The sequence below is a fragment of the Castor canadensis genome, chromosome 3 (assembly GCF_047511655.1).
Source record: "Castor canadensis chromosome 3, mCasCan1.hap1v2, whole genome shotgun sequence".
NCBI classification, from domain to species: Eukaryota; Metazoa; Chordata; class Mammalia; order Rodentia; family Castoridae; genus Castor; species Castor canadensis.
Genome location: NC_133388.1, coordinates 36,095,294 through 36,120,758, shown reverse-complemented (window position 1 = coordinate 36,120,758; position 25,465 = coordinate 36,095,294). Strand labels below are relative to the sequence as shown.

At 38.0% G+C, this 25,465-nt stretch overlaps 1 protein-coding gene across 1 annotated transcript in view; it reads right to left on the bottom strand.

The window, feature by feature from the left end:
* Synj2bp (synaptojanin 2 binding protein) overlaps nt 1-20,139 on the bottom strand; it is a 42,649-nt gene extending 22,510 nt beyond the window's left edge. The window contains exon 1 of the mRNA XM_020174835.2: nt 19,945-20,139. Within this exon, the coding sequence (XP_020030424.1) occupies nt 19,945-20,008 (64 nt within the window). The 5' untranslated portion in view covers nt 20,009-20,139. The remainder of the gene's footprint in view (nt 1-19,944) is intronic.
* Between the last annotated feature and the right edge of the window lie 5,326 nt (nt 20,140-25,465).

The window sequence follows — 25,465 nt, the reverse complement described above, 5'->3', positions numbered from 1 at the left end:
GACCATTTCTTTTGATGAACAGAAGCTTTTTAGTTTTATGAGGTCCCATTTATCTATGCTATCTCTTAGTTGCTGTGCTGCTGGGGTTTCGTTGAGAAAGTTCTTACCTATACCTACTAACTCCAGAGTATTTCCTACTCTTTCTTGTATCAACTTAAGAGTTTGTGGTCTGATATTAAGATCCTTGATCCATTTTGAGTTAATCTTGTTATAGGGTGATATACATGGATCTAGTTTCAGTTTTTTGCAGACAGCTAACCAGTTTTCCCAGCAGTTTTTGTTGAAGAGGCTGCTATTTCTCCATCGTATATTTTTAGCTCCTTTGTCAAAGATAAGTTGGTTATAGTTGTGTGGCTTCATATCTGGGTCCTCTATTCTGTTCCACTGGTCTTCATGTCTGTTTTTGTGCCAGTACCATGCTGTTTTTATTGTTATTGCTTTGTAATATAGTTTGAAGCCAGGTATTGTGATACCTCCTGCATTGTTCTTTTGACTGAGTATTGCCTTGGCTATTCGTGGCCTCTTGTGTTTCCATATAAATTTAACAGTAGATTTTTCAATCTCTTTAATGAATGTCATTGGAATTTTGATGGAAATTGCATTAAACATGTAGATTACTTTTGGGAGTATCGACATTTTTACTATGTTGATTCTACCAATCCATGAGCATGGGAGATCTCTCTACTTTCTATAGTCTTCCTCAATCTCTTTCTTCAGAAGTGTATAGTTTTCCTTATAGAGGTCTTTCACATCTTTTGTTAGGTTTACACCTAGGTATTTGATTTTTTTTGAGGCTATTGTAAATAGCATATTATCTTCAAGGCTCATCCATGCTGTAGCATGGATCAGACTTTCATTAAGGCTGAATAATATTCCATTTCTTGTATATGCCACATTTGATTTATCCATTATTCTGCCAATGTACTTTAGAGATCATTTCACATTTTGGTCACTGTAAACAATGCTTCTGTAACACTTGGTATACAAATATCCATTTGAATTTGCTTTCATTTCTTTTGGTATATACATAGGAGTGGAATTGCTGGATTGCAGGGTAGTTCTATGTTTAAAAACTTGAGGAATGGCCATACTGTTTTTTTTTCACAGTGGCTGTGCCATTTTACATTCCTACCAGTCATGCACAGGATTCCAGTTTTTCCTTCCCTTCATCCCTTTCTTTATATTTATATTAGCCATCCCAATGAGTGTGAAATAGTATCTTACTATAGTTTTAATTTGCATTTCCCAAATGGTTAGTGGTGTTGATTGAATATGTTTTTCATGTGCTTTTTGATCATTTGTAGATCTTCTATGGAGAAATGTCTATATAAGTCCTTAGCTTATTATTAATCTATTTTGTTGTTGAGTTTTAAGAGTTCTGAATATATTCTGCATACCAAATCACTACAAGATGTATAATTTACAAATATTTTCTCTCATTCTGGGGTTAATCTTTTATATACCTCATAGTGTCCTTTGATGCAAAAAGTGTATAATTCTAATTAAGCCCTGTTTATTTTTCTTTTGCTACCTGTGTTTTTGTTGCTACATCCAAGAAATCATAACCAAATCCAATGTCATGTGGATTTTTGCCATCTTCTAAGAGTTTTATAGTTTTGGCTCTTATATGTAGATATTTAATAAATTTATATATATATGGTATAAGGTAAGGATCCAACTTCATTCTTTCACATGTGGATAACCAGTTAACCCAATACCATATATTGAAAAATGGTATTCTGCCATAATTTGATGTAGTGTTCTGTATATGTATGTTGGGTCTGATTTTATAGTGCTCCTCAAGTCTTCTATTTCTTTATTTATCTTCAGTTGTACTAAAATCTATAAGCCAGGCACAGGGGCTGACACCTGTAAGCCTAGCTACCTGGGAGGTAGAGTTCAGGAGGATCAAGGTTCAAGGCCAGCCTAGGCAAAAAGTTCACGAGATCCCCATCTCAACCAATGACTAGGCATGCTGGCACAAGCCTGTCAGCCCAGCTACTTGGGGAAGCACAAATAGAAGGATCCAGCCTAGGCATAAAGCAAGACCCAATCTCAAAAATAACACAAAAGAGCTGGTAAAGTGGCTCAAGTGGTACAGTGCCTGTCTAACAAGCACAAGGCCCTGAGTTCAAGCCCCCAGTACCACACACACAAAAAAAACCCTATTACTGTAAAATAATCTGCTTCTCCCTTCAATTCTTCAACATTTGCTTCCTAGTTTGAGGGCTCTGTTGTTTGATGCATATACATTTACAATTTTTATACCTTTCTGATGAATTGGTCTTTGTTTTTTTTTTTTTTTTTTTTGGTGGTTAGGGATCGAACCCAGCATCTGCACATGCTAGGCAAATGCCCTACCACTTGATCTATTCCCCAGTTCTTTTGTTTTTGAGACAGGGTCTTGCTGCTGCCTTGCCTGGGCTAGCCTAGAACTTCACACCCAATCCTTCTGCCCCTGCCTCCTCAATAGCTGGGATTACAGATGTGTACTACAAGGCCCAGTTTTCTGATGAAATGTTTTTAAAATAAATCAATATATAATGTCCCTCTTACTCTCCTGTAATTTTTTTACTTTGTCTACATTTTGTGATATTAGTATAGTCACCCTAGCATTTTTTTGGTTATTAGTGCACAGAATATCTTTTTTCATCCTTTTACTTTCGATTAGCAGCTTGTCTTTAGTTCTAAGGTGAGTCTATCACAGACAACGTATCTTTGGATCTTTTTTTACTCCATTATGCCAATATCTGCCTTTTGATTGGAAACCTTAATCTATTTACACTTAACATAATTGCAAATAAAGAAGGACTTCTGTCATTTTGTTATTCTGTATGTCCTTCAGTGGCTTGGACATTTTTTTGGGGGGTCCCTTATTTCACTCATATTGTTTTCTTTTGTCTTTAGATGATTTTTTCTTTTTATAATGCCACTTTGATTCTCTTCTTATTTTCTTTTGTGATAGTCCATATATATTTATTGATGGTTACTATGAAGATTACATCTAATTCCAAAACAAATAAAAATCTAATTTGAATTGATATCACTTAACTTCATTTACATACAAAAACTCCTATATATCTTCATTCTTCCTTTATATTACTGATGTCACACAGTACATTTCCACACCACAAAACTCTCACTCAGCCTCAAACTAGACTATTTCTCATTACTATTCATACCAGTAGCCCTATTTGTAACATGATCAATTATAGAATTCTCCCTGTGATACATACACTCCGACCCCAACATCAACCAATTCCTTAAATACCTACTATTCTTCCTTATCACCATGCTAATCCTAGTTACAGCAAATAACCTATTCCAACTATTCATCGGGTGGGAGGGAGTAGGAATTATATCATTCCTCCTCATTGGATGATGATATGGACATACTGACGCTAACACCTCAGCACTACAGGCAATCCTATACAACCGAATCGGAGACATTGGATTCATCCTATCAATAGCATGATTCTTAATTTACTCCAACTCATGAGACCTCCAACAACTATTCATGGACCCTAAAATAACAACAATCCCCCTACTAGGCCTACTACTAGCCGCTACTGGAAAATCAGCCCAATTCGGACTCCACCCATGACTTCCCTCAGCCATAGAAGGCCCCACACCAGTATCAGCCCTACTCCACTCAAGCACAATAGTTGTAGCCGGAATCTTCCTCCTAATCCGATTCCACCCTCTCCTAGAATACAATCAACTAATCATATCAACTATACTATGCCTAGGGGCTATCACAACCCTCTTCACAGCAATCCGCCCTTTAACACAAAACAACATCAAAAAAATGCATTTGATCCATTTTGAGTTAATCTTGGTATAGGGTGATATACATGGATCTAGTTTCAGTTTTTTGCAGACTGCTAACCAGTTTTCCCAGCAGTTTTTGTTGAAGAGGCTGCTATTTCTCCATCATATATTTTTAGCTCCTTTGTCAAAGATAAGTTGCTTATAGTTGTGTGGCTTCATATCTGGATCCTCTATTCTGTTCCACTGGTCTTCATGTCTGTTTTTGTGCCAGTACCATGCTGTTTTTATTATTATTGCTTTGTAATATAGTTTGAAGTCAGGTATTGTGATACCTCCTGCATTGTTCTTTTGACTGAGTATTGCCTTGGCTATTCGTGGCCTCTTGTGTGGATCTTAATATCAGACCCCAAACTCTTAAGTTGATACAAGAAAGAGTAGGAAATACTCTGGAGTTAGTAGGTATAGGTAAGAACTTTCTCAATGAAACCCCAGCAGCACAGCAACTAAGAGATAGCATAGATAAATGGGACCTCATAAAACTAAAAAGCTTCTGTTCATCAAAAGAAATGGTCTCTAAACTGAAGAGAACACCCACAGAGTGGGAGAAAATATTTGCCAATTATACATCAGACAAAGGACTGATAACCAGAATATACAGGGAACTTAAAAAACTAAATTCTCCCAAAACTAATGAACCAATAAAGAAATGGGCATGTGAACTAAACAGAACTTTCTCAAAAGAAGAAATTCAAATGGCCAGAAAACACATGAAAAAATGCTCACCATCTCTAGCAATAAAGGAAATGCAAATTAAAACCACACTAAGATTCCACCTCACCCCTGTTAGAATAGCCATCATCAGCAACACCACCAACAACAGGTGTTGGCGAGGATGCGGGGAAAAAGGAACCCTCTTACACTGTTGGTGGGAATGTAGACTAGTACAACCACTCTGGAAAAAAAGTTGGAGGCTACTTAAAAAGCTGGACATCGATCTACCATTTGATCCAGCAATACCACTCTTGGGGATATACCCAAAAGACTGTTACTCCAGAGGCACCTGCACATCCATGTTTATTGCGGCACTATTCACAATAGCCAAGTTATGGAAACAGCCAAGATGCCCCAGCACTGACGAATGGATTAAGAAAATGTGGTATTTATACACAATGGAATTTTATGCAGCCATGAAGAAGAACGAAATGTTATCATTCGCTGGTAAATGGATGGAATTGGAGAACATCATTCTGAGTGAGGTTAGCCTGGCTCAAAAGACCAAAAATCGTATGTTCTCCCTCATATGTGGACATTAGATCAAGGGCAAACACAACAAGGGGATTGGACTATGAGCACATGATAAAAGCGAGAGCACACAAGGAAGGGGTGAGGATAGGTAAGACACCTAAAAAACAAGCTAGCATTTGTTGCCCTTAACGCAGAGAAACTAAAGCAGATACCTTAAAGCAACTGAGGCCAATAGGAAAAGGGGACCAGGAACTAGAGAAAAGGTTAGATTAAAAAGAATTAACCTAGAAGGTAACACCCACGCACAGGAAATCAATGTGAGTCAATGCCCTGTATAGCTATCCTTATCTCAACCAGCAAAACCCCTTGTTCCTTCCTATTATTGCTTATACTCTCTCTACAACAAAATTAGAGATAAGGGCAAAATAGTTTCTGCTGGGTATTGAGGGGGGGAGCGGGAGGGAGTGGAGTGGGTGGTAAGGGAGGGGGTGGGGGCAGGGGGGAGAAATAAACCAAGCCTTGTATGCACATATGAATAATAAAAGAAAAATGAAAAAAAAAAAAAACCATAAGGAATCAACCCAGGTGCCCATCAGCACACAAATGGATCAGAAAGTGGGTTGTATATACACAATGGAGATTCATTCAGGTATAAAGCAGGGCACCATGTTATTTGCAGGAAACTATATTGAATGTTTTCTTTTATATGTGGAATCTACATTTGAATAAAGACATGAAATAAAAAAAAAAATGCATTCTCAACCTCCAGGCAACTAGGCCTAATAATAGTTACCCTAGGAATTAACCAACCCTACTTATCATTCCTCCACATCTGCAACCATGCATTCTTCAAAGCAATATTATTCATATGCTCAGGATCCATCATCCACAGCCTCAACGACGAACAAGACATCCGCAAAATAGGCGGATTAGCCAAAGCAATACCATTCACAACTTCCTCTCTAATAGTAGGAAGCCTAGCACTTACAGGTATGCCATTCCTAACAGGATTTTACTCAAAAGACCTTATCATTGAATCTGCCAACACACCGTACACCAACGCCTGAGCCCTACTGATTACACTCATTGCAACCTCCCTTACAGCTGTATGCAGCACACGAATCATTTTCTTCGCCTTCCTAGGACAACCCCGATTCTACCCACTCATCAATATCAATGAAAACAACCCACAACTTACAAATTCTATTAAACAACTACTAGTAGGAAGCATTTTTGCTGGGTTCATTATCTCAAATAACATCACCCCCATAAACAACCCCACATTAACTATACCCCTATACCTAAAACTAATAGCCTTAGGAATCACTATCCTAGGTTTCACTATCGCAATAGAACTAAACAACATAACCTACAACCTAAAACTAAACCTAAACTCCGACACCAAGTCATTTTCTACAATACTTGGATTCTTCCCATCGTACACTGTACTTCACCCAAAAATACACTAGTACCCAGCCAAAAAGCAGCATCAACCCTCCTAGACACAACACGAACAGAAAAAAATCACACCCAAACTAATAGCTAACATGCAGATTAAAGCCTCTATCACTGTGTCCAACCAAAAAGGAATAATCAAACTATACTTCCTATCCTTCCTACTATCAATAGCCTTAGCACTAACAATTATCATTTAACTACCACGAGTAATCTCAAGAACAATGAAAATACTTACAAAGACCAACCAGCCAACACTATCAATCAACTTCCATAACTATAAACAGCCGCAACACCCATAACATCTTTATTGACACACTCAACCCCCTCACCACTATAAATAACCTGCCTGATAACATATTTATAGTTTTTATGTACTTGTATTTTAAATCCTGTAGAAAAAGTGAAGTTACAAACCAAAACTATAGTAATACTGGAATTAGAAAAGGAAAGCAAAGTAAACCCATAGCTAGTGAAAGAAAGGAAACAATAAAGATCAGAACAGAGATTTAAAAATACAGAGAACACAAAACAATGGAGAGCATTAATAAAACCAAAATGTTTCTTTGAAAAGATAGCAAAACTAACAAAACTTTACATATTACAGAAAAAGAGAATTCTCAAACTATTAACATCAAAAGTGAAAGAGGAGATGACACTATCAACACTAAAAGGAAAAAGGATTACAGAAGAACACTACAAAAACAAGCATAAACCAGCCAATTAAATATAAAATGGACAAGTTCCTTATCATATGAAAAATATCAAAACTGACATGTCGATTAATAGAAAATATCCATAGATCTTTGAACGAGTGAATAATTTGAATTGGTAATCAAAAATCTTCCAGCAAAGAAACCCCACGAGCAGATAGCTCTGTTTGGCGAATTTTACCAAACATTTAAGGAATTACTAGCAATTCTTCGAAAACTCTTCCCAGAATAGAAGAGTAGGGGACAATTCCTAACTTATTCTATAGGGCTAGCATTATTACTCTGGTAGCAAAGCCAGAAAAAGATACTATTTCAAAAAACAACTGTGGATTAATATCCTTTATTAATATTGATGTAAAAATCCTCAATAAAATACCAGCAAACAGAATTTAACAGCACATTAAAGATTTATACATCATACTAACCGGGACTTGAATGCAAGTATAGTTTAATATAAGAGTATCATTCAGTGTAATGTAGCACATTAACAAAAAGAAAGAAAAAAGTCAACATGATCTTTTTTGCAGTATGGGGCTTGAACTGAGGGCCTACACCTTGAACCACTCCATAAGCCCTGTTTTTGTGAAGGGATTTTTTGAGATAGGGTCTTGTGAACTATTTGCCTGGGCTGGCTTCGAACCACGATCCTCCTGATCTCTGACTCCTGAGTAGCTAGGATTATAGATGTGACCCACAGTGCCAGGTGATATGATCATCTTAATTGGTGCAGAAAAAGCACTTCACAAAAATCCAACACCTGTTCATGACTACAAAAAAAAAAAAAAACCTTTAATAAACTAGGAATAGAAGGGAGCTTCCTCAACATAATAAAGGGCATTTATTAAAAACTAACATTCTAGGTAACGGTAAATGAATGAAAGGTTTTATTCTAAAACCAGAAGCAAGGATGCATGCTTTTGGTATTCTACTCAATACTGTTCTGTAAGTTTGAGAAATTAGAACAAAAAAGGAAAAGAAATAAAACAACATCCCAACTGGAAAGATAAAACTACCTCTTCTCACAAGTGACATGGTCTATGTAGAGACTATCCTTAAAAAGTCTGTAAAAACCAATAAATACATTCAGAAAATTTGTAGATACAGATCAACACACATAAATCAGTGGCAAGTCTATAAACACTAACAATGAATACTCAGAAAGGAAAGCAATTCTAATTACCATAGCATCAAAAAGAACAAAACAAGGATAAATTATCCAAGAAGGCATAACACTTGTACACTGAAAACTACAAATATTGTTCAAGACCCATATAAATGGAAAACCATCCCATGTTCATATATTGAAAGACATAATGGCAATCCTAATCAAAGCAGTCTACAGATTCAATACAATCTCTATCTAAATCCTAATAGCATTTTTGTGTAAGAGCTGATGATCAAATTCACAAGGACTGAAAAGAACAAAACAATCGAGGGAACTGAGAATTCTCAATTCTCAATTGAATTGAATTCTCATTTCAAAACTCTCTACAAAGCTTCAGAAACTGAAACAGTGTTGTAGTGCCAAAAAGTGATGTCCAAAAGCTGGACTGGGACAACTGGATATCTACATGATTAGACAGATGGATACAGATGGATGGATGGATAGACACATAGATAGATAAAAGATACATTAACCATAATGCTTAATTCAAACCACATACAAAAATTAATTTGAAACAGATCCAAGAAATAAACATAATAAGCTGTAAAATTTCTATTAGAAATCATAGAATCAAGATTTAGAATTAACTCCAATTAGTTCTATGGTCAGTTGCTCTTTGGACAAAGATGCCAAGACTATTCAACATGAAAAGAATATCCTCTTTAAAAAGTGGTTCTGGGACAACTGGATAGTTAGGACCCTTATCTCCTATCACACAAATAAATAAACTGAAAATGGATCAGGTTTAAGTATACTCCTAAAGCTATTACACTCTTGGACAAAAACAGAGGTTAAATCATCATGACCTTGGGTTTGTGAATGGCTTCTCTAAGATGTGACAACAAATCATACATAACAGGAAAATATGTAAATTGGACTTAATCAAATTTAAAAGTTTTTATGAGTTTAAGTACACCATGAAGAAAGTGAAAAGATAATGTACAGAATGGCAGAAAATATTTGTTCAGTATGTATTCTATAACAGTCTCATATCTGGAATACATAAAGAATGTGTACAATTCAACAAAAAGGAAAACCCAATTAAAAATGGGCAAGTTTCTTTAATAATCACTTCTCAAAAAAAGGAGAAAAAATAGCCAATAACCATATGAAATGATTTCAACATCATTAGTCATTGGGGAAATAGAAATCAGAGCTACAGTAAGATACCACTTCACACCACTAAATCCTCTTTTCCCCCCAACACGAAACATATGCCAGATGTGAAAAAACTGGAACTCTTGCATATTGCTTAGGTCGGGTGTGTATGTGGTGGGGGGGACGACTGAGGTTTGAACTCAGGGCTTCACACTTGCAAAGCAGGCGCTCTGCTACTTGAGTCATACCTCCAGTCCTGTATATTGCTTATGGAAATGTAAAATGGTGCAGTTGCTGCAGAAAGAGATTGGCAATTCCTGAATACGTAAAATAAAAACCACCATACAATCTAGCAATTCCACCCAAAAGAACTGAAAACAAGTGTTGAAACAAAGACTTGTAGCAGCCATTCCTAATAGCCCAAAGGTGAAAACAACACACATATCCATCAATTGATAAATGTGTAATTATGGGATAATAAGGATGAACTTTGAAAACGCTACACTTAGTGAAAGAGACACACACGATAGGCTATACTGCATGATTTTATTTGTATGAAATTGCCAAACAAATCCATTGAAACAGAAAGCAGATTTGTGCCTATCAGGGGTTGGAAGAGTGACTGCTTTGGGTACCCTTTGGGGGTGATGAAAATATTGCAAAATTAGTGGTGCTAATCATACAAATTGTGAAGGTACTAAATGTGACTGAATTGTATACTCTAAAATATAAAATGTGATTAAAATGTAAAATTTTATATCATATATATTTACCATAGTAAAAAAGTTTGCATTAGAAATGTTTAAAAGAAAAGAAGTAATGATGAATATAGCCAATGGGTTTTAATTTATCAAGATGAGAACATCCATACTGGCAGTATAGCAAATCTAGTTTATTATTTTGTTATTTTGAAATCAAAAGATGAAAATTTAAACCCCAACAGTTCTACATCTGGGTAGGATAAAGCAATCAGTACTAGACTAACCTTCTTGCTCTAAACAAGCACAAAACTGAAAATATGAGGCAACTGTTTCTAGGCAATGGACTACAATCTCTGAGGGAAAAGAAATTCATGGGGTCAACCCCATGATGATCCTAGTTCTCTGACGAAGAACAATTTTTCAATCACTTTCAATGAGCTGGCACATTAGCACAGCATGAATCCTACCTAGCTAAGGAAGCAGAGATTTGTGGGGGCAGGTGATACAGCTTGAATCTAATGGACACCAGACTAGACTACAGACTAGACTAGAGAGAGGGCCATGCAGAAGGGGATCCCAAAAGTCCAGGTCCTTGCTCAGGTAGGGCTACACATACACAGGGTAAGATGACTGAGGCTGATTAGGGATCTCAGGGTTAGGCTGGAATTAGAACAGATACTAGATGACAGCACTGCTGGTATACTTCTGGGTTTTGGCTTACCCATAGTGAAGAGATCTTGTTACAATCAAAATATTCAGGTAAGACATTAGAAAAGCCATGCATCAATAATAAGAAATAAAGACTGGAATAAATCTTACTTCTAGACCTTCCTTAAACTCAAAAGCTAAGCCCTAACAATAGTTTTCATAATACATTAACACAATGTATAACATAATAAATTATTAGACATCCCAAACAAAAGAAAAATATGAAAAGCAGTTAATACAAACCTTGACATGGATTTCTTAAACAGATTTCAAAGTGGCTACTAGAAAACTAAAGAACTGTATATTAAAAGAATTAGAGTAAAATATATTCTTGTATTTCTGAGTGAACAGAAAGCATATTAACTGAACTAAATGGAAATAACAGAACTGAAAAGTACAATAACTGACATGAAATATTCATTAAACATATTTAACAGCAGATGGAGAGCACAGGAGTGAAAAGTCAGAAAAGCAGAAAAAGGCAGATCAGTAAAAAAGTTCAAATTTAAAAAATGAGAGACAAGAATAGAACTTCAGGTATCTGCTAGGATAATATAACAAAATATTTGAAAAAAAATTATGTGTAACCATCTTAATGAATGAACCTCAAGCCATTTAAAAAAAAATTTAGTCAGGTAAGTAAAGTAACTACTTAAGGCAACAAGAAGTTCAGGGCCCTGATATCTGAAGGAAGGGAAATAAACAATGTAGCTGTATGATCGTTCTAGCTTTTTATGAAGAGGTAATTTCTGAACCACAGCCACAGAAAACAGAACCCAAGCAGAGTCTGGCAACCTCATTAAGTTGATGAAATGGGGATCAGAGTTTGAGAAGATTAATTTGCTTAAAGTTGCTGAGCAGAATTCTGGAAAGGAGGAAGTTAGATAGCAAAAAGAGCTCCAGATATTTCACTGGTCTTTACCAAATATTAATTAGGCCATATATGTAAAGTAAATTTCACAACACTAGATAAGCAACAACTGGGATATTGTGAGCTGAATAAATCTCAGATCTTGTACAGCATAGGGAGACTAAGTTATGACCATCCAGAATGGAAATCTTTAGTGACTCACCTGGAAATTCAAGAGACCTGTTTAGATCATATCTCATTTGTAGGGCTGAACTATTCCTTGGGCAACTGCTTGCTTTAGAACTGCTCTAGAAATGCTTTAAAATGAGCCTTAAAGAGGTCATACTGACCTACAAATTGTTTAACTGACTGCCAAAACAAAGTTCAATACTTAATGAAAGAAAACAAAATACAGACACTCAATAATGTTAACAGTCACAATATCCAGAATCTAACTAAAAATCACCAGCAAAACATGACCCATATTAAAGAGAAAAACCAGTCAAAAGAAACAGAAATGATAGAGGATGAAAATGACAAAGCTATTTAAAAGGCTACTGAAGACTTAATATTTTAAGATATTCTCTCCAAATTGAGATATATAGTTTTAATGCAATCCCATCAAAATCTGTTTTTGTAAAAGTTGACAAAAACTGAATCTAAAATTTATAGTCATGTTCATAAAATTCTACTCTAAAACATTCAAAACATTTTCAAAAAAGTCACATTTTTGAAAAAAGAACAAAATTGAAAAAAGATCACATGACTTTAATTCAAAGCTTAATACAAACCTGCATTTATCAATATAGGATAGTATGCATAAAAAGACAAATAGGTCAATGGCCCCAACTGGAGATTAATACTGGGGCCACATATAGATGGCTATTTTTTTTTAAATATGAACAAGGTGTTTCCAGGGAAAAAGGTTGTTTTTCACAAACAGAGTTGTGACAACTGGATGTTTATATGAGATTTAGATAAAAATGAACTTCAATGCTTAACTCAAACTATAAGCAAATTTAATGAATTCAAATGGACCATATAAATAAACATAGAAGCTAATCTATAAAATTTCTACTAGAAATCATAAAACATCTCTTGATAGAAGAGGTAACTAAGGTTTCTTAAAACATGACACAATACCAATTACAAAAGAAAAAAAAGTGATATACTGGTCTCCATGCAACTTGAAGCCTTAGGCTCTTCAAAACACATACACTACCCCCGTAAAATGGGAAGGCAAGCAAGATCAGAAAAAAATATTTGCAACACATATATATGAAAAGGGAAGAGACGACCCACTTTCAGTCTATTGAAAGTGTGTTCTTTTCATAATCAACTTTACTACCACTCTTACTACAAAAAGAAAAAAGAAAAAGGACTTAGGTCCAGAATGTATAAAGAATACTTACAATCCAATAAGAAAATAATCTAATAAAAATGGGCAAATGGCTTCATAGACATAATCATATCTATTCAGAATATGTATGAATGGTTAAAAAATACATAAAAAGAGGCTCATCAGCAATATTTATCTGGGTTCCATACCATAACCCCTAGAATGGGTTGCAATATCACATTTTTTTCAATAAAAATTTAAAAAAGAGTGGCAACATAAAATTTTGGTAAGTATGCGAAGCAACTAGAACTGTCATACATTGCTGGTGCAAGTATAAAATGATACAAAAACAGTTTGGCAGTTACTTTCAAAGCTAAACATTCACTTGCCATCAAATCCAGAAATGCACACCTAGCTATTAGGTATTTAACAAGAAAAATTAAAATTTATGTCAACACAAAGACAAATATGAATACTCATAGCAACTTTATTCGTAATAGCCCAAATCTAAAAACAACCAAGAAATACCTAATTAATAGGTGAATGGATAATCAAATTGATATCATTATACAAAAAATGACTACTCAGCTCTAAAAAACAAAAGCCTGGATAAGTGCAAGAAGCCCAAATACATACTGTATGACTTTGTTTCTATGAAATTATAAAACAGGCAAAACCTATCTATAGTGATACAAATCAAATCAGTGACTGCATGAAGCATGGATAGGGAGGACTTCAATCATGGTTATACATGAGCCTGTATTTGTCAAACTTCTTAGAACTTTATACTTAAATGGACAGACTCCACTCAATGTCTATCGTAGCTCACAAAAGTTGATGGGAACGGGAACGTGGCTCAAATGGTACAGCACTTGACTATAGAGAGGCCCAGAATTCAAGCCCCAGAATCACCAAAAACAAACAAACAAAAAACCCTCAACCTGGAAATTTTCAAGTGCATTACCCCCAAAGAATCAACAACTCACTAAATGGGAAAGTGAACTGAACAATTTTCACAGTGACAGAAAGCTGATTAACACTACTCCTACTGCAGTGCAAAATTCTTAAAAACAGGGATAATTTATTATTCTTTATTCTAATTCTAATACCCATAATTCCTAATCACAGTGTACACATATAATAAATACTAAATGAATTTTAAACAGTTTCACTTTAATTTTGTCACTGTGATAAAATACCAGAGATAACTTATAAGGATGAACGGTTTGCTTTGACTTATGGTTTCAAAGGTTTCAGTTAGTGCACTGTTGGCTCTGTTGTTTTGGGGCTTATGGTAAGGAAGTACTTCCTGATGGGAGTGCATGACAGAGGAAACTGTTTACCTCATGGCAGCTGGGAGGCAAAGAGAGAAAGAGGAGGGACCAGAGTTCCAATATCCCATTGAAAGACATGCCCCTCCAGTGACTTAACTTCTTCCTAATTAGGTCCCACCTCCTAACAATTTTCAAAGCAAGTACAAATGACCAATAAATACTTGAAGAAATGCCCAGCATTTTTGGCCATAAAGGAAATGCAAATCAGAACGACATTGAGATTTCACCTCACTCCAGTCAGAATGGCTATCCCCAATAGCACACAAGAAATGCTGGTGAAGTTGGGGGGTTGGGGTGGGGAAGGAACTCATAAGCTGTTGCTGGGAATGTAAATTAGTGCAACCGCTATGGAAAGCAGTATAGAGGTTCCTCAAAAAACTAAAAATAGAACTACCATCCCATCCAGCTATACCACACCTGAGTATATACAGACAAAGAAATATGTGCCAGGATACCATAGAGTCACTTGCACTCCCATGTTTATGGCAGCACTATTCACAATAACCAGGCTTTAGAAACAGCCCAAATGCCCCACAGCTGATGAATGGATTAAGAAAATGTGATATATATATAAAATGGAGTATTAGCCATAAAGAATGAAACTATTATGTTTACAGGTAAATGGACGGAACTGGAGAACATCTTCTTAAGCAAAGTAAACCAGGCTCAAAAGGTCAAAGGTCACGTTTTCCCTCATATGTGGAAACTAGACCTATAAGTCTATTTACACATAAATACATATATGATCCTATATATTACACTGAAGACTCTCCATAATCCAATCTAACATTAGCAACTTCTTCATTCTTAAGTCTCCTAAATGAAACTTCTTCCATCCAAACTGGTTTATTAACTAACCTAGATATATTCTTTGCTTGTTTTCTCCTTTTTTCACTGAGGATTATACATAAGGCCTTGCATACTCAAAGTGCTAGTATCACTTTCACTTGAGCCACACCTGCAGATCTTTTGCTTGTATTATGTTTTTGAGTCAGGGTCTCATTATGTTGCCTGTGCTGGCCTCAAACTCTTAATCCTCCTGCCTCCCGAGTAGCTGGGATTACAGGCATGTACCACCAAGTCCAGCATTTCTTCTTTCTATTACTGCTAGTCCATACTCACCCCTCAACCCTTGCACTAGCCTAAAACCTGTTCATTTTATAAGAACAACCTAAGTTCAACCTTTTTTAAAAACTGACTATTCTGGTCCTTAGCTTAATTTTTGAATTTTTCCTGTATAGGGTCAGATCACTATGCTCCCTTCCATACTTCCCACTTTGTTGGCCCTCCCACTACATCTGTTCCTCACAGCCCTTAACCATTTACACCTATACACTGAGATTTGACTTTTTGCATATAAACACCATGTCTTTATTATACCGTAAATCTCACTAAAGGCTAGATTTCATATAGTCAGAGAAAACAGGGCAAAGATAGCACTTTAGCCTCAAGTCTATTTAACAGTAAAAGAAGAAGGAACCGATCAGAAACCTGTCAGCAACAGTCTCAGTTAGGGTTTAACTCAAAGCATGTGACTCTGAAGGCTTAAGTGCCTGGACTTAATGAGCTTTCTTGTTTTTAGGTTCTTATCTGGATATGCCCCAGCTCTATCAGCAGCAAACTATAAAAGCTTTCCACTGTGAATTGTGTTAGTCATTTAAGATGCCTTAAATCAGCCAGGCATCAATGGCTCACACCTGTAATACTAGCTACTTGGGAGGCTGAGATAGGGAGTATCACGGCTTGAGGCCAGCCCAGGAAACCAATTTGTGACCCCATCTCCAAAGTGCAAAAAAATGAACTGGAGATGTGGCTCAAGGGTGGAGCACCTGCTTTGCAAGCACAAAGCCCTGAGTTCAAACCCCATTGCTACAAAAAAAAAAAAAAGAATGCCTCAAATCCTCTGGGAATAAGGCACTATACAACAAAATAAGGAACAGAGGAAAGTTAGCAGTCAAGTTCTTAGGCATGAGTACTTTAGTGGGAGAAGTATCCATTGCAAAAGAAACATCAGATCAGGAGCAAAATCCTTTGAAACTTACTGATCTTAGATCTTAGGCAAGCCCTTAACCTCCTTAACTTCTCTCAGACAATTTCTCCATTTAATAATGTGGATTAAACATTTACCACTCAGGGTTGCTATTAAGATTAAATGAGTACATATACACACACACACACACACACACACACACACACACACACACATGTATACACATTTAGCTTGGCCAAATCACAAAATATAATATATATATTAACTAGCACATTGCTAGCAAGACAATACTTCCTTAAAACACTGTACCCAACCATCTCCTCCTCTTCAAGGTCTTTAAACAGAGTAAGAAAATAGAGATTCTCCTGTTCCCTCTCTAAAGATGGCAATCTCTACCTGTCACAGAGAGGAAACCTAGATTCGAGTCTCACCATGTTTCTGATTCTTCCCAACATTAAGAACTTTCAGTTTGATAAAGGAAAAAGTGAGAGGCTTAGACTATCATCAAGTGGGACTCCTACAGAAAGAAGAGACAGTAATTCATAAAAGATAAAAGGTAAACCATTCAGCCTCTGAAGGCATTTGCAATTGTAACTACTGCTACTGGCAGTTCTTTAGAATTGCCCCCAGTTAGACCAAATGGCAGTAATTTAAAAAACATGTGGAATAGGCCAAAGAATAAGGAACACTTAGAAGTGAAGAGACCTGAGGTCATCCAGACCAAGCTTCTCCTTACACAGTTGAGGGGAAGAGATGCTAAGCTACATGCCAAGCTTCTTTTTTGACATCTCAGACACTCACTTTGTTGTTATAACTTTCCTATGATTTTATTTTTTTCCTTGCAATATCCAAGACACTTGTCCCTGGCAGAACACTTGCACAAAAGTAACTGTACACATATTCTTGCAGTTACCTGATTAAACCATCATTTTCCTGAGTAGGAAGCTGTACAAAGGGAGTGACAGTGTGGCCTATAAACAGAAAACATACTTAGAAGTTTCCATAGTTCTCCTGAAGAAAGAAATTCCTAGGGGACTACAAAAATTATGTAGAAGTTTCTAGTGGTGATTACTAACTTCTTTCCTGTGCATCTTCAGGATGATACTACGAAGAAAAGTTGAGTTAGACTGTGAGATCAAGAGTACCAGATACCAGAAAACCAGCTCTGGGAAGTGATAAACAGAAACTTGAATCTTTTCTTGTCCACTGAACCAAATTCAATCCTAAACTTGTGACTCTACTCTCCTAGGAAGTTCTAAGTTCCTAAGACATGAAATGCTTACGAAAATTTCAGAAGCCACTTAGTAGATAAATCCATTAATTTTGGATAAATACATATACACACAGAAATTAAACCACTTTGGAATAAAATACATTAGCCTAGTCCCTTGAAGCTTGCCTTAACTTCAGTGTTTTGGGGAAGTACTAACACTAAGAACTTTTTGTCTGCAAGATCAATAGGCTCAGAAATTTTAGTGAATGATGAGTTAAAAACATTAGATAATGCCTATGCAAATGCAAAAAAAATATCAAGTGATATTATGCTGAATTTTCAAAATATTTAGTGCAAGAAAGATAGTATCAAGGTTCTGCTCTGCCCTGCCCTAGACAGAAGACCTGGAAATGTTGTGGCTGTCACAGCAAAGAGACTATGTCTGAGTACATTAAATTCTTGAGCATGAGGCAAAAGCAATCCTCAAACATCACATGAGATAATTGTGCTAATAGGGTATTTAGGATAAAGAAGGAAGAGGCTAAACAGAACTAGAACAACTAAATATTTGCAGAGCAATCAGAAAGGAATTACCATTGTTTTAATTGGCCCTAAGAGAAAGTACCAATAGGTGAAAAATACATACAAACTAACTTTGGTTTGTTTGAAAATCTGTTTTTATCATGTTAGCCTCAAAAGTCAATAATTATTATGAGAGGAGACATTTATATAAAATTGCAAAGTTGAATGCAAAAAACTTAGGCAAACCAAACAAAAGTTTATGAGTTCATTTTGAGCATGACACTAAATCATAAAGATTAACAATGAGTTACACTCCCTTAAGACCAACTTCCAATTTTTTAGTAACAGGAAGGAATACACAAAGTATGGATAAGTTTGAAAGTCATGTTTTACAAAGAATAATCTGTTGGGCATGGTGGTTCACATCTATAATCCGAGCTACCAGGGAGGTGAAGATTAGGAAGAATGCAGTTTGAGGTTAGCCTGGACAAAAGTTATTAAGACCCCATTTCAATACATAAGTCTCAAGTGGTGGTTTTGCATGTCCCAGCTACTGGGAGACACAGGTAAGAAGACTGGGGTTAGAGACTGGCTGAGGCAAAAATGCAAGACGCTATCTGAAAAACAATGAAAAACGAGGCTGGGGAGAGGGCCTGAGTTCAAATCTCACTACCACCAAAAAAATCAGAAAATGAATAATCTATCAGTGTGATTGAACTATTTCAAAATTCCAGATAAAAAAGTTGGACTGTTCTAGATAATAGCAATGGAAACAGAAAGGAGTGAAAGGATTTCAGAAATCTTTTAGAGATAAGAGCTCACAGATAGTACTTGATGATTTATTAGAGACTCTTGGAATTCAGTAGTTAGCACCCATAACCAGTAACAACAATAGCAAGCACACAGGACTTACCATATGTATAACAATGTTCTAAAGATTTTACAGAGATTAACTCATTTCATTCTCACAACACTATGAAGTGTATTTATGACCATCCTAATTTTACAGATGAGAAACTACAGCTTATATCAGTTTTCTCGGCCAATAAATACCAGAAAAAAAACCCAAAACACTAATAAGAGATTAGATTTGGCGCTAGGTAGCGTAATCCTAAAGCTAAAATTCTTAATGGATAAACTAAACAGCTGTAAGCGAAAACAATAAAGTCCAAAGAAGGGAGTATGCAGTAATGTTAGGAGCCCAATTTAGTGAAGAGTGTCCATGGGATCTGGCTAGGTTAGAATCACGTGGTGTTTGTTTTGAAAACAAACAAAAAAGCCGTATTGAACCCCAAACCCTAAAGATGAGGCCCAGGAATTAGCATTTGATTCTTTTTAATTAAAAAAAGAAAAGAAGCAAAACCCAAAAAAATTTTTGAATTATTTTGGGGTGGTATCAAGGTTGGAAACTTCTGTAATAGGTGTGAGGTCTTTTCCTGCTTTAACGTTTAGTTGACACTGTGACTGAATTTCCAGGAAATGAAAGAACCGAGAAAAGTGGTATGCATTAAGAGTTGATGTGGTCTCAATGGAAGGACGGGTCCATGATCCAAGGGCTAAAAACGGCTGGCTGGCATTAGCAGAAAGAAACTCTTGCTTACTTTCAATACGTGTGGCAGTCACTGGATTAGGACACAAAGACTTCAGATCCGTTGCCTGGCTAACGAGGGATGCCAAAATACTCTTTCTACGTGCCGGAACACGTTCCGGGAGGCTTCGAGGTTGGGGCCCGCCTGCTCCGAGGCCAGGTAAATCCCGGCTCCTCAAAAGGAACGTCTGCTAGCAATTACACCCTCAAGACATTCCCCCCACCCCCGCCCCTTCTTAAGTCCGCACGTACCTGAGGGTCCCCTAGTAAGATTGATCTCTTCCTCGGTGACCAGGTAATCCACCCTCCCGTTCATGTTTCACTCGTCGCCTCGCTTCCTCCTTAGGTCAGCCAGGCTCCGTACAGATGAAGGTGAATCAAGCGCCGCGCCGCGTTCCAAAGCACAGCCCTTTCGGTTTCTTCAGCCTGCGGACCGGAAGAGGAAGCCGCTGCCGCTGGGGGCGCTAGGAATGCTGGGAATCGTGGTTCACCGCGCCGCGGGAACCCTTTCCCTCACCTCTTTCTTAAGGTCCGCTCTGAGGTGAGCCAGGAAGAAGGTACCGTCATCCTAGCTTATCATCCAAAGCGGGTGGGAAGGTGGGGACAGAGGCGGCTAGTAAAAGTAGCGGGCATAACTAAATTGATAGCGTCGAGGAAAATTTTAAAATAAAATCTGCCATGTCAAAAAATCTTCACCAATGTTGGGAAAGAGGGAGGAAGACAGGGAGGAAGAAGAAAGGGCGGAACGAAAGAAGAAAGGGTTTTGTTATTCTATAAGCATGAAATCAGACTAGGATGGGCGTCATAGGCAGTCTACTAGTAGATTGGTAAATCGGATAGAAATCGTACCTTTTATATCTCCAAGCAGTTACAATCCATTACACGCATAATCTCATGTAAAACAAACAAACAAACAAAAAAAACCTTAACAACATGGAATACTTATTCATTCTTTGGTAGTTCATCCTTGGGATAGCCATCTGTGTTAATTAACTGCCTTTATCCAAAGGAAAAACGAAACTGTCTCTCTGACAGCATATAATTAACAGCTTAGAGCACTTAGACTAACTCCCATGGTGACAGGAGATAGGGGCACTGTCTTTCTTGATATTCATATTTCAAAGAGCTGTTCCTCAGGACTTTAATAAAAAGATTCCTGACTTGTGACTGACAAGAGGCTTTATTGCGGGAAACGGCAAGGGAAACAAAGTCACTGAGACCATTTTTACAGGAAGCAGGGAGTTTATTATGCTAGCAGACTCAGGGGAGATAATTTCTCAAAGCCCGGAGCCCCGATCTGTGTCAGGAGCTGAGTTAAATACTTACTGAGTTTGGCCCCTTACCCCCTGCAGAATGCGGTCACAGTTACAGTAAACATTGCAGAGCTAGCTGGAGGCTTGCAACTTTGCAGCGCTAACAGAAAGCTGCTAATAGTCTCAGAGTGGGGAAACTAAGGTGAATACCAGACACAGTGAATCCCAGGAAAATAGTCAAGCTGGCCCCAACATTCCCCCCTTTGATTCTTTGACATTTTATTTGTCAAAATGCATCATCTCTTTCTTTTTTAGGAATGGGATTTACTCTTTGGTAACCTTGTAATAGATATAATTGGCCGTTTTTCCTTTCACTTGCTTTTATCAGGGTAGATATGGAATGCATGACCAGTGGCAACAAGCATAGGAGTATAAGACAACCCAACACCATAATTAATACAGCCCCTAACATTGTTTTAAATTCTCCACTTGTAGGGAACCATCTTCCAAGTAAATCATCAAGATTCCATTCTTTTAAAGTCTGAACTGGGACATGAGCAATCGTTTTCATTTTATCTGTGATTTTTTTTTATTATCTTTACTGTATAATGGCATTTTTAGTCCGAGTAGTATACAACTCATAGAACGAGGGGATCGGGTTTGCAAAAATGAACCATAATACAAGGAACCAAAAACAATACCACATCCTCTTAGCAGGAGAAAAAAAGGAAACTGCCAAGAAAGACTTTTGATCTGGCTTTATCACAGTGGGGCAGTTGCTGTTATACCTATTGACAAAAGCAAAGCAAGGTTACAATACCAAGAACAGAGATAGGCAAGAGATGGCAGAACTTAAGTATCACTACAGAACACTAACTATAGAAACAGTAGTCCATTAATTGTTTAGTTCATTCCTCAAGCTTCCTCCATGCATTGACTAGTCAGCTTCCAGTTTGTGACTAGGGCAAGGCTGAAGATCCCATCCTCAGGGTTAGTTTGAGCAAATTGTTAGAGTCTAGTTGTCTCTTTTTTTTTTTTTTTTTTTTACATGGGTGTGATGGATCCACGGGGTGATTTTTTGCATCTTGATTGTTGTGTGGGTAGTTAGTTTCACCAAATAAGGTGCCCTCCACTGAGGTCAGAGAGGCTGGAGATTTTACTCTTTTTACTCAAACCCGGTCACCTGGCTTAAAGGAATGCACATCAGTAGTTAAGCTGATAGGGAGTTTTTCTTGAACATGGTGGTGTGGGACATTGAGCACCTCTCCTAAACCATGCATCTGTTGGAGCAAGGTTAGATTTTCTATTTTTTAAAAATCTCTCTTAATGTCTTTTACTAGTGGGGGTAGATGTTTAAAGAGAATCTCAATGAACCAATAAAGAAATGGGCAAGTGAACTAAACAGAACTTTCTCAAAAGAAGAAATTCAAATGGCCAAAATACACATGAAAAAATGTTCACTATCTCTAGCAATAAAGGAAATGCAAATTAAAACCACACTAAGATTCCACCTCACCCCTGTTAGAATAGCCATCATCAGCAACACCACCAACAACAGGTGTTGGCGAGGATGCGGGGGAAAAAGGAACCTTCTTACACTGTTGGTGGGAATGTAAACTAGTACAACCACTCTGGAAAAAAAGTTGGAGGCTACTTAAAAAGCTAGACATTGGTCTACCATTTGATCCAGCAATACCACTCTTGGGGATATACCCAAAAGACTGTGACACAGGTTACTCCAGAGGCACCTGCACACCCATGTTTATTGCAGCACTATTCACAATAGCCAAGTTATGGAAACAGCCAAGATGCCCCACCACTGACGAATGGATTAAGAAAATGTGGTATCTATACACAATGGAATTTTATGCAGCCATGAAGAAGAACGAAATGTTATCATTCGCTGGTAAATGGATGGAATTGGAGAACATCATTCTGAGTGAGGTTAGCCTGGCCCAAAAGACCAAAAATCGTATGTTCTCCCTCATATGTGGACATTAGATCAAGGGCAAACACAACAATGGGATTAGACTATGAGCACATGATAAAAGCGAGAACACACAAGGGAGGGGTGAGGATAGGTAAGACACCTAAAAAACTAGCTAGCATTTGTTGCCCTTAATGCAGAGAAACTAAAGCAGATACCTTAAAAGCAACTGAGGCCAATAGGAAAAGGGGACCAGGAACTAGAGAAAAGGTTAGATCAAAAAGAATTAACCTAGAAGGTAACACCCACGCACAGGAAATCAATGTGAGTCAATGCCCTGTATAGCTATCCTTATCTCAACCAGCAAAAACCCTTGGTCCTTCCTATTATAGCTTATACTCTCTCTACAACAAAATTAGAGATAAGGGCAAAATAGTTTCTGCTGGGCATTGAGGGGGTGGGGGGAGAGGGAGGGGTGGAGTGGGTGGTAAGGGAGGGGGTGGGGGCAGGGGGGAGAAATGAACCAAGCCTTGTATGCACATATGAATAATAAAAGAAAAAAAAAAGAGAATCTCATAGGGCGAGAACCCAGTTTGTTTGGTGGAGCTGCACCTGATACTAAGTAAAGCTAATGGCAAGATCTGTTTCCAAGTTAGGTGAGTCTCCTGACAGAGTTTACTTATCTGAGCTTTTAGTGTTCCATTCATCCTCTCAACCTTGTGTGAACTCTGAGGCTGGTATATCGTATGAAGGTTTTAGGTTATTTTTAGTCTCTTTACATTATATATATGTAGCCCCATGTACATGAAGAGTGGTAAAAGCATATTTAGAGTCTGTGTATATATTAAAATTTTCCCAGCTGCCAGTTGGAGGGCATCTGTCAGTGCAATGAGCTCTTCCTTTTGTGTTTATGTGCCAGGAGCTGTGCCTGAGCTTTTAAGACTGAGGCACAACTGAATGTGGGACCCTCCCAGCGTTAGCTTTTGTTTGCCTCTGACCAGCAAGGCTGTGGCTGCGAGAGCTTGCAGGCAGGGAGGCCACCTCCTTGTGACTGAATCCAGCTGCTTGGACGGATAAGCCACCTGCCAATGCCATGAGCCAGGTATTGGGTCAAATCGTCAATTGCCATGCCGCTTCTCTCATGAACATAGAGGAAGAAAGGCTTTCTCACATCTGGGAGTCCCAGAGCAGGGGCACTGACTAATGTCTCCTTGATGGCACAAAAAGTCTGTTGTTGTTTAGATTACCAGATTAGGGACTCCTTTTTGCCCCTCTTTGTGGCTTCATATAAAGGCTTTGCTAGAAGTGAGAAATTAGGTATCCAAATCTGGCAGAACACATTCTCTCACAAGAACTCACAGATATGTCTTGTAGTCAGAGTTGGGATTGAGCAGACACCTTGTGTTCTTTCTGCACCAAGGTTCCTCTGGCCTTGGGAGGTGTAGAACCCCAAATATTTGACTTGGTCTTGGCAGATCTGAGCCTCTTTGGAGGATACTTTGTATCTAACTTCCCATAAGAGATGGAGTAAGAATTCTGTCCTTCTAAGACAGTCCTGGTGGTTACCTGCTACAAGGAGAAGGTCATCCACATACTCTAAGAGAGTGCAGCCAGCTTCCTCTGCTAGGTATGCCTGCAAATCTGATGACAGAGGAGTTCCAAAAATGGTTGGGGAGCTTTTGAAGCCTTGTGGGAGACGGGTCTAGGTTAATTGCTGTTGTCCCCCTACTTTCCTCCCTTTGGAAAGCAAAGATGGGTGGGCTGACAGGTGCCAACTGGATGCAGAAGAATGCATCTTTTAAGTCCAAAGATGAGAAGCAGGTTGCTTCTGCTGGTATCAGGACCAGCAAAGCATATGGGTTTGGAACCACCAGGTGCAGAGTTACTGCTGCTTGATTGCCCAGAGATCTTGCATTGGGCAGTAATCATTGGTGCCTGGCTTTTGAACTGGCAGCAAGGGAGTGTTTAGGCAGATTCACAAGGTCTCAGGATTCCATAGTTCAAGAGTCTCTGGAGGTGATGATATATCCCTTTTTGTGCCCTCAATGGGATTGGGTATTGTCTCAGTCTTACTGGGATGACTCCCAGCTTTATCTCTATCACCACTGCAGGAATGTTGATGACTAGCCCTGGAGGATTGTCTTCTGCCCAACTCTGGACCTTAAAGGACATCTCTGGCCCCTTTAAGGCAGTCTCTACTGAATGTAATCTCCACTCTTCTTCCTGGGGAGTGATGAGGGCTAAGACCCTGGGGGCCCTGAGCCAAAGCTCAGAGCTACTTGTCCATCCTCCTGAAAACTGATCTGGACCTGCAGCTTACTTAGCTCTCAGCCAATCAGTGCCACTGGACATTCTGGTATATAGAGAAACTCATGGGTTATGAGATACTCTCCCAAAGTACATTTTCAGAGCTGGAGAAATGGGTAGTAGGTCTGGGTCCCCATAGTCCCCACAACTGTTTGGTGTCTTTTTGAGACTGGTGCCACCTGTTAAGTCACTACCGAGTGTCCACCATGAAATCTACAGGTTGGCACCCTACTGACATACGGACCATGGGCTCTTGGGGGCAGAGGAGCAAAGAGCCTGGTCAGCC